The sequence below is a fragment of the Podarcis raffonei genome, chromosome 6, assembly GCF_027172205.1.
Source record: "Podarcis raffonei isolate rPodRaf1 chromosome 6, rPodRaf1.pri, whole genome shotgun sequence".
Taxonomy (NCBI): Eukaryota; Metazoa; Chordata; class Lepidosauria; order Squamata; family Lacertidae; genus Podarcis; species Podarcis raffonei.
Genome location: NC_070607.1, coordinates 25518020 through 25532879, shown reverse-complemented (window position 1 = coordinate 25532879; position 14860 = coordinate 25518020). Strand labels below are relative to the sequence as shown.

The following is a 14860-nucleotide window of genomic DNA, read 5'->3' as shown; positions in this document are numbered from 1 at the left end:
TAAAAAAATACATTTCCTGCATTTTCAATGAATACTTGCTATGAAGCATTCTGTTTCTGAATATACAAGCACTGCAGGATCTCTGCAATCGCTCATCTGAAATATATTATTTGGAAGCTATTTGAGTGCAGTCAAGATGAAGATGAGACGGTCATTTTAAGCAGAGCTTCCACTGTAGCAAAAATCTCATTTTCTCTCCAGGTGAAGATAGACAGGTGGGCTAGTCTATGCTAATTTGCAGTTAAATTCAAAGACACTGCTCTAGGATTCATCCGAATAGATGCTTAGTTCTAAATATAGGAGTTGAAATCATAGTAGCAACTCACAGGATTAAAATTTTGGCAAAATTTGAGAGTAAGTGACATAAAACTTTTCAACTGATTTTTTTTTTTAAAAAATCTCATACAATCAGCCTGTAACTTTTTACATAGTCCAATATCTGGCCATGTATTGGTTTTACTCATTGGGAAAATGTTCATAGTAGGGGTTCAGTTTGGATCTGGGTTCAGTGCTTCAGAACAGAAGATTCAGTTTGAAGCACTTGGAGGCTATGCAATTGCCTCAGGGTCCAAATTCATTTCAGAAAGAATTGAACTTTGCTTTTCTACATTCACTATTATGGGGAATAAAAAATGACTATAATGTTTCCCCCTTTTAGCAGAAGCAAATGGCATTTTCAGGCAGGCTAACCTCTCTTAGAGTGGATTAAGCCTGCCAAATCACAGGCGAATACATGTAGAGTTTATTGATAGGGAATATTAGCTTAAGGAATTGTCTCTAACTTAGGGGCAGAAGTGGATGAAATTTGCAGCCATTGCCCCTTCTGTTGTCGCCAATCTTGCTAATTTTTCAGAAGGATAGCTCCAGTGGTTTCCCCTCAAACGCAGCCCTTACATCTCCACTAGTGGTAGCTTGAAAAGGGGGTGTGTGTGTGTCCCGTTGGGCAAGCAGAAATACTTGCATGGGTGGAACAGTCTGCTTTGTGCTGTGTTGAATTCCAACCCATGTGTTTTGTGTACAACTGATATCTAAATAGCAGGCGTGAGAGAAGTTTCCCTGGGTAAAAAATCTGCCAAATTGCAGGCAAGTTGCTCCTGCCTGCAACTGTGCTGGTAGGTGTGCATTTGTTGGGGGAAGAACTTAAATGGCTGGTGCTGCTGGCTTCACTGCCAACACCATTGCTGCCATTGCCACTGCCAGATCCATGCCCTTTCTCCCTGGAGTTCACTGCCCACGACATGCATGAATAGCGTAAGCTCTTTGAAAATGCATGAATAGCGTAAGCTCATTTTTCCTTGGGAAAACCGTGATGGTTATAGTTAGTGATTGTTAGATAAGGGAGACATTTCATTATTTGAGGAAATAAAGAAACTTTATTATAATGCATCTTTCTTTTATCTATCTGTCCTACGTATTATATAGTATCGTTTTATCACGTTGAAAGCTAGGCCTTGACATTTCACTATTGCTACAGGGAAGGAACATTTTAGTCTCATTTAGGTGCCAGGACCATTATTATTGTATTCATGACATGGATTTGTATAATCTTTATAATGATTTATAATGCTGTGATGATTTATCATATTTTAATGATTTGGAGTTGTCTCTAGATGTGCATCTAAAATATTTAAAACTTAATGAAAGTTCTAGAGACTTAGCAAGCACAGCGTGAACTGCGAGCAAAAGCTGGTTGGGTCGTCCCAGATTAATTACCCAGATTAATTACTTGTTCCTGTTAACTGGAATTCCTCGCAATATGGTGTTAGGTTAAAATTCCCAGGTGTGTCCATCTAAACTACTGACACTGGGTGATTACACAGAAGCAGTGTGGTTATCATTCATGACTCAACTGGAAAGGCTACGTGATCCCACTCGTACTGCTTTCTTCTCTCCCTTTGCTTTGCGTATTCAATTCAGCTATATGGTACTGCAGAAGGAGCTGGGTCTCAGTATTGTAGCCTTCTGAGTAACTGCATCCATGCTGACTCTAATTTTATTTTATTTTATTTTAAAAAGGAAAGGCTGGTTGGCAAAGAACAATCGACTCAGAATCAGATACCACAGTTCAATAGAGTCACTGTGGCGTAGTTTTTGGAGTGTTGGACTAGAAATGCAGAGACCTGGGTTCAAATCCCCATGCAACCACTAAACTCACAGGATGACCTGGGGCCAGTCACTCTCTCCAAACCTATCCTACTTCACAGAGTTGTTGTGGGGACAAAATTGGGGGGAAGGGGGCTATGTATGCCACTTGAGTTCCTTGGAGAAAAGTGGGATATGAATAAAATGACGATACGATATATCTTTATTGTCATTGTCCCATGCAGAACAATGAAATTGAAAAACTACATAAAACTACATAAAAACTACATAAAACTACATAAAAACTACATAAAACATTCAAAAACCCCTATCTGCTACTACTACTGTCCCTGTACAACAGCATTTCGTATCAACTATAAATAATTCGTCCTAACAAACCCTGACTCCCCTCCATCTTACATTGAAGCTGAATGAATGAATGAATCGTTTAGCAAAAGCTGCTATATTCAGAATATATATATATATATAGTATGTGTTTCCTTAAATGGATGGGCCACCAGAGGACTTTAGACCTCTGTTCCTGAGTTTATTTCTGGGCTCAGTTCTAGATGTTGATTTTTGACCCGAAAGAGCTTTGGCTTTGCACACCCAAGAGATAGTATTGTTCTCCCCTATGACACTTCCTTGGTGCGTGTTACTTGTTTAGTAACGTTACTTGCTTCATGGATTTAGGGTTGTTAAAATAAATCAAAAACAATAAATATATTTTCATTAGCTACTGTAATAAATCATAATCCTCTGCAGTTGGGAAGGCTGAAGTCAGCGATGAATTAGCTCAGGTCCCTGCTCAACCATAACCCTATCCATTTGCTCTTTGAATATAGAGTTACGCTCCTCTTATTCCTTGTAAATTGCTGCAGAGGGATGCATTTTTCTGATTTGCAATGAGCTCTTCAGTAGTCCCATAAAAGTGGGATAATGCATGTGCCCTATTCTTACAAACAAATTTAAATTACTCAGTTTCAGAATGTTGGGGGCGGGGAATGATTCCATTCCCATGTGGCACCACTGTAAAATTTTATGGCCAAACTGTGGGAGGCAGTGGAAAACAGGAGTGCCTGGCGTGCTCTGGTCCATGGGGTCACGAAGAGTCAGACACGACTAAACAACAACAAAACAATTGTGTATCATCTGTATAGGGTACCTGTGGTGCTCCAAATGTTGTTCAACCACAACTCTGACCACTGGGTGTGGTGGCTGGGGCTGGTGGGAGTTTGAATCCAACAATGTCTGGGTGGGTTTCAGGTTCCTCATCCCAAATTTGGATGCATAAAATATACCCCTGTTGGATGAGATCAAAGGTGCATCTAGTCCATCTTTCTGTTTTCAACAGTAACCAGCTAGATGCTTCCAAAAATCCACAAGCAGGCTATGGAGGAAGCACCCCATCCCAGTTGCCTTCCAGTAACTGGAATTCAAAGGCTTCTTGCCTCGGAACAGGAAGGTTTGGTTGACTTAAGCATATGATAGCCCTTTTCTCCATTAATTTGTCTAATCCTCCTCTAAAGCCATAAAACAGTGGCCAATGCCCCACATTGTGGCTGTGAATGCCATACATTTTAATATCATGGAATAATAAAAGAAGAAGTAGTATTCAAGGCAGCATATGGTCTTGCAGAATAAAACAACAAGACTTTAAAAAAAAATATCTGGAAGAATGTTTTACCTTTATAGTAGCTTCAAGATTATTCCTAATTGCTGTTATTAAAGCTTGTATTTCTGCAGAAAATGCAGATAATCATTGTGATGAATAAAATCACTATGTAGCCTGTGGGTTTTTTATTTTATTAAAAAGATTAGGTAAAGACAATGTCAGAATCCTTTGTATTAGCTATAAGAGCTGTTGTTTAGACTAGGGCTCCTTTGTCTGCCATGAATATTTTACATTTAAATTAGAAATCTGCAAAGTTGAGGTGGAGGGATTACTGTGTATGAGAGATGAATAAGGAGCCGCATTATAGCCTTTGCAGTAAGGAGGATAAGTACCACAGTTCATCTGACATAAGAGATGGATTACAGTGAATCTGAAGTGGAAGAAGGTTTATTTAGGAATTATTAGCAATGGTTTGCATTTATGTAATCTATTAGTATAACACAAGGAGAGTTATGTGATCCAGCAGAAGGGGGAGTTTACCTCTAGATTTATCAGAGAGATTTCCTATTTACAATGCAGCTCAGAACCTAATATATGCAAGGCACATGCTATTTCCATCTCCTTTTTTTGAAAAAACGAAACAAAAGAATTCAACATGGGAGAGAAACAAAATTGCAACTGAATCTTCCTTTGGCTTTTCCATACCCATATATAATCTGTGTGCTTACACAAAGTATGCACATACCTCAATTGCACACTGTGCTAAATCACCAGTGCTTGCTAGAAGTTGATATTTTCCCTTTAGGGTAGTTCAAGATATAAAGCATGTGTCTCAGAGCATCTAAGCATTGTATTATCACATTTTTTTAATCTTTAAAAAAGCTGCTTCGAGTACCAGGAACTGTCACTTGTACACTAATAAACTAATATAAAAGAGAGATGAGTAAACCATTATGAGAAATGCTTGGCATTTTTGTGTACCAAAGAGCCTTTCAGTGACCTCAGTAGAAGACAATATCCTAAGTAGACATTTATTAGGCCAGGCCAGAAGGAGTGCTTTTGTTTTCTAGATCTGAAATGCCTAGATTTGAGATTAGATTCTGATTTTGTTTTATTTTTTACATTAAAGTGTAAATTTCAAGAAAATGTCAACCTACAGAATCCTCACAGTTCCTAAGTCGTGCTTTTCAAAACCTAAGCTAGGCTTCTTAATGATGTAGAGACCGAAGGGATAGTCCTTCATAGCCCCAGCCCCAAAATGTCAGTGCATTAATTGGCCAACTGTGCTAGAGATATAGATCTCTAGCAGCTATCATTCTCTCCTGTTTCCCCCATGAGATTCTTATCAGATCACTTGAGAAAATGTAGTGGGAGAGGGCTGAGCTGGATTGGAGGCATGGCATGAGGGAAGAGCAGCTTTATTCTTATGCCACAGCCACAATCCTAGTCAGAATCACACACCCCTTTCAATGTCAGCTACTCACAATAGGAAAGGTCATGGCTTAGTTGTGGGGTGTCTGCTTTGCATGAAGGAGGTCCCAGGTTCACTCCCAAGCATCTCCAGGTTAGGGCTGAAGGAAACCCCTGGAGAGCCACCACCAGTCATCATAGACAATACCAAGCTAGAAGGACCAATGGTCTGACTCAGTAGAAGACTGTTTTCCATGTTCCTATTCCCCTGGTAGTGTGGAGCATCAGCTGCTATTCCACTTGTGCCTTATAGCCAAAGACCAGTGATACAGGACAACTTGGGGATGCTCACTTGGGGAAGCTTCCCTAGGTTGGCCCCATCTAGTTTCATTTCAGTAGGACCCTGTAGGGCACTCTGCTTCTCGAGGCTTGAAGAACCCAAGAAGCTAAAACTGTCTCTGGTGAAGCTTTGCTTAAAAGGCTCCTCACCCAGCTGTGAGTGTGAAGGCCACTCCCTGCAAGACCCTTTCCCTTTCCACCTGGTCTAGGGGGCTGGGCCCAGATTCACCAGCCCTACTGAAGAGGCTCCTCATGAGGCTGGAGGAACATCGCCCAGCTGTTGTTTTATTGATTTATTTATTTGAGATTTAAAATTGAGATTTTTATTAAAAATATAAAGCGGTATAGGGGGGAAAAATACACTTTTCAGAATCTGAATGGGACAGCTCATTCCAGCTCATTGGCAGAAGGCAAACTACAGTAAAACGAAAGTTGTAGTTCTACTTCCATTTGCTTTGATATTTTGTTTGGAGGTGGAACTTTTATTGCTGGGCAAAATTAATTGTTTTCACGATTCCGTAAGTTGGCCAGCAGTGCTGTTTTGTCTTTTTCCTTTACAAGAATTTAAATCATTGTTGTAATATAAAGGGGTTTTGGTGAGCACCGAGCATGAAGGACACTTCACAAAACTGAATTATTTTCTTTATAACTTGGGATCAGAACCAAAGGGAATGGTAAACCCTTCAATAAATTAACTCGTGCTGTGTAGGCAACAGGCTTTTCCTTGCCAAAGAAAACAGCTTGAGGCAGCTAGAAGGTAGGGCTTTGAGTGGCTGGTGAAGGTTTTAGGAAACAGACATAGAATTGGGGAGGGGGGAGCAGTGTCCTTGATTTATCTGTCTGTATTAGCTAGAAGGAGAGTTGCTGTGAGCGATGCCAGCCTGAATAAATTCAAGGCTTCCTTGGCCAGGTAATCTGCCTCAGAAAACTGCCCTTATCGGAGGGGGTTCAGACAAAGTCCCCACCCTTCCCACGCCACCCATCATTGTGCACATGTTTGCAGCATGTGAAAAGTAGAGATTGACTCAAGGACAAAAATCTGTGTCAGGCTAAAGTTTCTTCCATCTCATTTCCATGCTGGGTTTTTAATGATCGTATCCTTGAAAAGCTACTTCCCCCCAAAAAAATTTGACACACAAAAATAATAAAAAGGTGGGTGGGCTTGTGAGCAATTCTGAGGTGCTCTGAGGGCTGCTGTGCTGTCATTTTTGTTGCTTTTAAAAAGTAAATTCAGCCGCCAAAAATCGGTGTAGCAAGTCTTGCTGGGAGCAACGGGTCTTAATTACATCCTGTCACATATATATTTTGGGTGCATTTAATGTCTTTTGTGCTCGGTTTCCCCCTTGGAGTCTGCAAAGTAAGTAAAATGTGTAAAAAGAACCTGAGAGCATGTGTCATCAATGCACATCTCTCCCAGCAGAACTTCCTACACTGGTTTTATAGTGTGTAGCAGCAAGACCCATTTGCACTAGCTAGCTGCTCCTAGGTGGCAGGAATCGCTTTTTAGAGAAGACTGACAGATAACCCTCAGACCACCTTGTGTGCCATTTTGTAAGAGAGCGGGACTCCAGCAGTGCATAGATTCTCATGCTCTGATCTCCACATGGTTCCGGGCAGATCACATCAGGTGTGTCCTCTTTGGAAATACGACTTGCCAACAGTTTCTGGACTCTGTTAAATGTGAAAAAGAAAATGGACAGTGGCCATTTCTCAGTTGTATGTTTTATATGCAGTGCCACTTTTTCATTTGGCTTAATGTACAGTATGCAAAACAAAATGGTAAGCTTGCTTGTGGAAACACCCCAAGAATGATCCACAGTGTTATCTGCACACACTTTGCTAGTACAGAAGCATAGAGTCCCCCACCATATTTATTAAGGTGAGGGGAAAGCAGTTACATTTTGTTGCTTTGTGGTGTTTCTTAATAGGCAGTCTGCTGTCGTCTTTGTTACAGCTTTAGTCCGCTAAGCTGTCAGAATTTCTTTCCCCAAAATGGCCAGGGAGGCCTTCCTCATACATGCCCAAAAAACTGAAAGCAAAGAACTTGCCAGTGTTTTTAATTTCTTTTTCATGCTTTGGGTAGAGTGAGACAGTAAAACGGTTTTCACTTCAAAGTGTCATGAATATGATAATCTATGGAAAGAGCACAAAGCAGATGTTGTGCAGTGGAAGTGTAGGCATGTCTTACTCAGGAGTAAGCCCTGCTGGTTTCCATGGTATTTACTCCCAAGCAAGTGTGTGTAGGATTATAGCCTAAGTAAAGCACATAAGGTACTGAAGGAATCCCTGATGGATTCAAGTCTCTTTTGTTTAGAGAAGATGTTATTGTCTATTAAGTGACAGTCTGCCAGATGTTCACCAAGTAGCACAGTAATCTGTTGAAATCTTCATTGTGTGTCCCCCCCCCAAGCCAACACTCCCTACTTCCCACAACAGAGGTATATCATTCATTTTGGCATCCTTGCTAATCAAGCATTTGGTTAAACACACAGTATGGTGTTTAACTCCCCTTTTTGTGTGTGTGATGAATATTACATAGCCAGAAGACCAGACCAGTTGGTCTTTTAGAACATGAAATGTTGTTGTGCTCTAGCAAAGAATAATCTGTCAGATCTTCTTGTTTCAAAGCTGACAAATAAATCAGATCAAGATCATTGAGTGAAGTCTAAGCAAGAAGGAATGGTGTTGCCTTTAACAGATGAGCAAATGATGTGATGTTGCAGAGAGTGATGTTATCCAAGCCAAAACTTTGAGGTAGATTTGGGTGGTCCCTGTTCAAGCAAAACGTTCATGGAATGTTGAAGGCAGAAAGTATTTTTTAAAAAAAGATGAGCAAAATTTCTCAAGGGGAATTAAGGCTACACTCCCTGTTGTTTAGCTACAAGAGGATTAGATGTGTGAGGAACGTCTCCCCCTTCCCATGATACTTCATTAATCTTGTCAATATTCTTCTTACTTCCTTTGGAATCCCCACAGATGCGCTGCTATCAAAATACAACACACAAACACTGATGTTCAGTCAAACTGCTTATGGCTGCTTCACTTGCACAGAGCCCTCCTATTTTTGCCTAGGAATTGCTTTTTATAACAGCGGTGGAGAAAAAGTAGTGCTCCAAGTGTTGCCAGGCATTGGTCATGCTGGCCGGGGCTGCTGGGAATTTGAGTCCAACAAATCATGAGTATCACAGGTTTATCACTTCTGCTTCATACAGAACACAGAAGGAAAAACCTTATAAGTGATCCATGCATTGAACTGTTCAAATTAAGTCTTGGTAAATCCACTGCTGGTGTTTTAAATAATGAAATGAGTCTTTGTTCTAACCAAGTGTGCAAAAGACATGTATTTCATAAAATCATATAATGATGATGTGACTATTTCTGTGCTGTGAAGTGCCCAGAGATCTATGGATGAAAGGCAGTACAGGCAACTCCCAATTTAGGCGCATCCGAATGACGCGCCGAACCTGGAAGCGGCCGCAAAATATCATAAAGACATCATGGAAAGGAGCAGAATGGGGGAGGGTAGAGTGGGCTTATGTGTGCAGGAGTCCGGCATGGAACCCCCACACAAAATGAGGGTTGCCTGTATACAAATTTAATGAATTGCATTACATTAAAAATAACATTAAAGGTAAAGGGACCCCTGACCATTAGGTCCTGTAGTGGCTGACTCTGGGGTTGCGGCGCTCATCTCGCTTTATTGGCCGAGGGAGCCGGCATACAGCTTCCGGGTCATGTGGCCAGCATGACTAAGCCACTTCTGGCGAACCAGAGCAGCACACGGAAACGTCGTTTACCTTCCCGCCGGAGCGGTACCTATTTATCTACTTGCACTTTGACATGCTTTCGAACTGCTAGGTGGGCAGGAGCAGGGACCGAGCAACAGGAGCTCACCCCGTCCATCGCGGGGATTCGAACCACCGACCTTCTGATCAGCAAGTCCTAGGCTCTGTGTTTTAACCCACAGCGCCACCCGCGTCCCACAAAAATAACATTAAGGCAGTTATTATGAGGTCTGGAAAAAAATGGATTTGGATTCAGCTAAGCTACAATACAAGTGAAAGACAGTGCTAGGGCTCCCACTAGTTAAATGGGACTTTGCCTCTTTCCTCTTTCCTCTTCCCATGCTCCCTGCACCTCTCCAGATCTGCTCTGGAGGGTTAGGAGAACAGCATATAAGGGGAGCAGAGGGGAAACATTTTGTCTGGCAAGCAGAAATGATTGTCATGACAGAAAGATCAGAAGAACATGGTGTTGAATTCCTCCCCAAATCGTTACAAAACTCAGTGCTATTTTTCTAGAAAAAGAGGTGCCAGAACTCACCACAAACACCTCCCTTGCTCTCATAGAAAGGCAACTGAGTTCTGGCAAGTTCCAGCTGAAAGAAAGCCCTGACAAAACCCATATTCTTAAAAGCTGGCTGCTGCTTTGAATTTTAATCTTAAATATATCTGAGACTTGACTAAGTGCTGTACTGATGCTCACTCCATATTTGATTAACGTCATGAGAGGGAAAGAGTGGGCTCTGTTTGTGGACCCTGTCCTTGCATCATTGCTACCCACACCACTGTGGGACAGGGGAAGTGTGAAATGGAGAATCCATTGCACACATATAGGCTCCTTATGGAATTTTGAACCATGCACAATCAGGTTTCTAAACCGAGTGGGGAGCCTGCATGTGTGGAGTAGGCTCCCGCTTAAGACTTCCCCTCCAATGAATGGACTGGGTTTAGGGGCAGAGCCAGGGAAAATACCATGGCAAGGTCAGTGAGGACAGCCCTCCTCTTACCTTTATGTAGTCGTAATCACGTGATTACTAAAAGGGCTAGTGAGACACTCTAAAGTCCTGTAATCTTGGAAGCAGAGGAAATGTTTAGCCAGGTTACTAAATACCTGCAAGTGCATTAGTTTTGCAAATATCTAGTCAGGATAAGGTACATGTATTCATCATTAAGTAATGAATTACTAGTATTATTATCTGAGAGAATTAGTATGAACTGGTCATATTACCTTCCTCAAACATGGCCAGTGTTTCTTCCATTAAAAAAAAGATACAGTAATTTGAAAATGAAGATATCAGGCGCCTGCTTCTCTTAGGAAAGCAGCCTCTTTTCTAGTTCATAATATGCTCAATTGGCTTTAGATTGATCTGTGAATAAATTATAATCGAAACAGGCTTATTCACCTTAAAGCTTTGCTGGCTTAAGGTTTCATTGTTGATTCATTATGTTGTCAGTTCTCTATTGGCAGTCTAATGCTTTTTATATCTAGATAGAAACAGTTCTACTGGTAGATACTGTTATCTTTAAATGAGTAGGATTTAGCTTATCCAGTGAGAACAAATTCATCAATGATGAATCCCTGGAGAAATACTGAAACAAAAATCACATGGTTGCAGGAGATTTGTACACTTCATCAGTTACAAGGTTGCTTTTGGAAGCTGAGTGCCAGAGATTTACTTTTGGATAAAAAAGGGAGGCAAGAGAAAAGCCCCGCACTGAAACCAAAGGGACAGGGAGTTCTGCCACATTTCACACTGGGATACTTTGCCATCCTACAAATTATTCTGATCTGTACTGTCTATATCAGGGTCAGCCTGCCAGTTCTATTCAAACCCCATCATCAGGATCCAGCACTGGGTCATCTTCAAGGCCACCCCAAGACACATTGTTGCTTCAAGTGAAGGACAATATGTGTTTCTTTCCCTTCCTCTTGCAATCCGAAGAAGAGCTCAGATGAAGTACTGAAAGGACAGCTCCATCAGGATACAACTCGTCCCATTTCTCTTCCCAACCCTTAAAGATGTACAATAGTCTTCCTCAAAGAAAGTCACAGGTTCAAGAATGCAGACCTTATGTGGGCAAAACGTACAGCTCAACAAACAGTTCTCCTGTCAAATAGGATCAGGGATGTTGGCAGAGAGATAGATATCCCAGATACATTTCCTTTGGGGTGACTTCTCAGATGGGGGCAATATGGGGTGTGGAATATATGGCTGATCATAAAGAATTTTTCATTTTAAAGTGGGATTAAATGATCTTCAGGTGGCGATCTCACCATATGGTTGTTTTGATGGAAATGAATGTAATGTGAACAGAGGGCAGTAACCAACTAAACAGTTCCACTAGTGCCATGATATTTCCTTGCCTTTTCCTCTAACTGCATGCTTCTTGCATGCCCTTAAATCTGCTCTGGGACATTGGAACAGTGCCCACACCTGTTCCCCCTGCACACATATTCTATGATGATGATGATGATGATGATGATGCTCATCTGACTGGGTTGCCCCAGCCACCCTGGATGACTTCCAGCAAATAAAACATCAAACATTATTCAGATGTCTTCTAAAAGTCAGATAGTTGTTTATTTCCTTGACATCTGACGGGAGGGCGTTCCACAGGGTGGGCATGACACCAAGAAGGCCCTCTGCCTGCTTCCCTGTAACCTCACTTCGCACAGTGAGGGAACCACCAGAAGGCCTTTGGAGCTGGATCTTAGCGTCTGGGCTGAACAGTGGGGGTGGAGACGCTTCTTCAGGTATTCAGGGCTCCTGAAGTATGTGATGGGGTACCATTGCATAGCACATTGCCCTGCCTATGCTACACTTTCTTAGCTGCTGGTAACTCTACCTGGAGACACCAGAGATTGAGCCTGAGGCCTTCTACATGCAAAGCAGATGCTGTGTCGTGAGTTATGGTCCTCCTCCTTAGGTGGAAGATCACAATGACCTTCATGGGTTGCAAGGAACTTTAATGGATTGGTGGTGTAGAGTCATTATCTGTAGGTACTGGCGTGCTTAGAAATTGGAGCCGGCGTTTATAGGTTTCTGGCTGGAAGTGGAGTATTTTGGAGCTTAGTATTCTTTCCCTTTGCTGCATTATATGAAAGAAGCCCAGAGGCTAAAGATTAAGAAGCTCAATGAGGTCAAATAGTGAAATGAATAAAATTAGCACTTTCCAGAGTTTGCTTGGAACTGGCTGCCATTATAGTAACCGATCCAATATCCCTTTAAGCGCCATGTCAAAATAATCTCAGAGCATGCTTTATAAAGTTAGCTAGCAAATCCATTAGCTGTAAGGGGAAACTGATGTAAAGCATTAAGCAAATGGAGGTTTCTCACCCAAGTTCTATGAATCTTTAGTGCATAATATTCCCTGCACCATAATAATAAACATAGAGTGAATTTCATTTATTTCAATGAGTGATGTGTATTTTTATATAGCAGGACCCTAGTGATACATACCCCAAAGAAATGCAGTAACTGAGGGACAGATTATCCCACTACCAAACTTTCCAATTTTCGTTGTTGTCCATACATTGCAGTCTTTATCCGTGGTTGATTGGTTTATTTGTTTTGCATCATAACTAGTGATGCTACTAAAACTCCTATCAAAAATTTTCTTGGGGGAATTGTGGCTAACTGGCTAAGAACCAAAAGGATATAAATGCACACACAACCTAGCACAATTTTTACTATTTAAAAAAAATCTTTTTTAAACAAGTTTTCATAGATTGATGAATATATGTTTTAATTGGATAAATATGCATGTGGCAATTTTAAAATGAAGAAGGTGGATAGCCTCCCGAAGCATGGGAGAAGGGCAAGAAAGATAGATTCGGCATTCAAATCATTGATCATGTCTGTCAAATGTGGGATGAAGTCATTCGCTCTCACTGGGGCCACTGTTTTCTATACAACAGTAATGGCATACTTTCTATTTCTTTTAGAAACTTCCTAGTTTTGGCCCCTACCTTGAGCAGCGCAAGAAGATAATAGCTGAGTCCAAAGTGAACATGATGGAACAGAGCACCCTGGTTTCCCAGCTTGAGAGAAAACATCTTGTTCCTAAAAAGCCCATCCCAGCTGTGAAAGTAAGTAGCATCACAGAATGTGGGCCTCTTGTACAAAGTGTCGTGGTTCAGTGGTGTGAGTTTGGGGTGGTTTGTGGTTGTCATATGCACGGGAACAGGGACGGAAGAAAACTAAATCCTACAAGCCTTTAGGAGATGCAACGCCAGCCTTATGTGAGGGTGTTTATTTTTAGAAAAAGAGAATGTATGTGTGTGTTAAATAAGGACAGGGGAACCTGCAGATGTCCAACTCTCCTTAGCTTCAGCTAGCATGTCCAGTAGTCAGGGATGATGGGAACTGTAGTGCAGTAATATCTGAAGAGCCACAGGTTTCCCAGCCTGATTTAAATGGCCGACGTGCAATTTCTGTTCTCATCCTGAGGTAAAGTTCTTAACCCGAGGTACTACTTCCAGGTTAGTGGAGTCTGTAACCCAAAGTGTTTGTAACCCGAGGTACCACTGTACACCGTTTTACCTTATGTGCCTTCTGCTTTTCGTCTGTCAAGATGATACAAAAGACCAGATTATTCTGGGATGAGAGAGATCACCTTGGGGTAGTTTGGTGATACATACAGGATCCAGATTCATGTCTGTTAGTAAGCATCCCATATTCTGAAGTAGCAGGTGAGTGTCATAGGCAAAAGTGGGGCCAGCCTTTTTCATGCTGAATACATTGATGGGAAGGGACTTGTGAACAACACAGCTAACTGCAAGCTGTATGCTCTCAATTTTGAGGGTACCCAAGCCCCAATCAGATATTTCACTCATATGCAATGCATTTTTCAGCCAGAGTGCACCAGGTACTCTGGACTGATGCTCCCCCTGCCTGCTTCTTGCCTTTACATACTTCTTAGAAGCCCAGAACAAACATTTTAAGTCAAAATGGAAGCTGGCCAAAGTGTTCTTTTGTTTTTTAGATCTATGACTCCACCTAGCTCCTGGCTGCTCCTAGCCATGATTGGTCAAGCTATGGGGCGTGGTCAATTCATATTTCATTTTCTTCAGTCCATCTCCCATGTACTGGTGGTGGGCTTTAAGTTTTCCAGCCCTTCTGAGTTGCCCTAGCCATCCGCCTGAATCTAAGAGAATGAGGGAGGCTGGGGCACATTTATTTGGCCTGCTCCAGAACCAGGGGCAACCCCCAAACCAGCTAGGGAGACAGCTTGCAGTAGTTTTAGCACCTTCTGCAGGCAGTGAACACAGTTGTTGTCAAACTGGCATCTGTTCAGGGCTGCCCCAAGTCGTCCGGTGACTTCATGGCAAGTTCCAGCACCTATATTTTTTGGGGGGGAAGCACTGCCCATATGTGATTAACAGTTGTAGGTGGGGCGGGGGAATAAGGCATGACCAAGGTTCACAATCACAGTGGGAGCCTTTGAGTACTCAACAGGGTTCTCCTCTGCAGACGTACCTCCATGTGTGAATGATGGAGGTGAGGCTGCTAGAGATACTGTTGGGACTGGTCCTCCCTCCTGGCTTCTGCAGCTGTTAATCCTACGAGGGGGAAATGAGTGTGAGTGGTGTTATAGTCTCATGAATGTCTGGACTCCTTCTCTTTCCCAT

At 41.9% G+C, this 14860-nt stretch overlaps 1 protein-coding gene across 3 annotated transcripts in view; it reads left to right on the top strand.

Annotated features, from left to right (window-relative positions):
- Window positions 1-14860, top strand: part of DPYD (dihydropyrimidine dehydrogenase) — a 503241-nt gene that overhangs the window by 471167 nt on the left and 17214 nt on the right. For all 3 annotated transcript variants that reach the window (XM_053391713.1, XM_053391712.1, XM_053391714.1), the window contains one exon: window positions 13175-13318. In XM_053391713.1, coding sequence (XP_053247688.1) covers window positions 13175-13318 — 144 coding nt within the window. The remainder of the gene's footprint in view (window positions 1-13174; window positions 13319-14860) is intronic.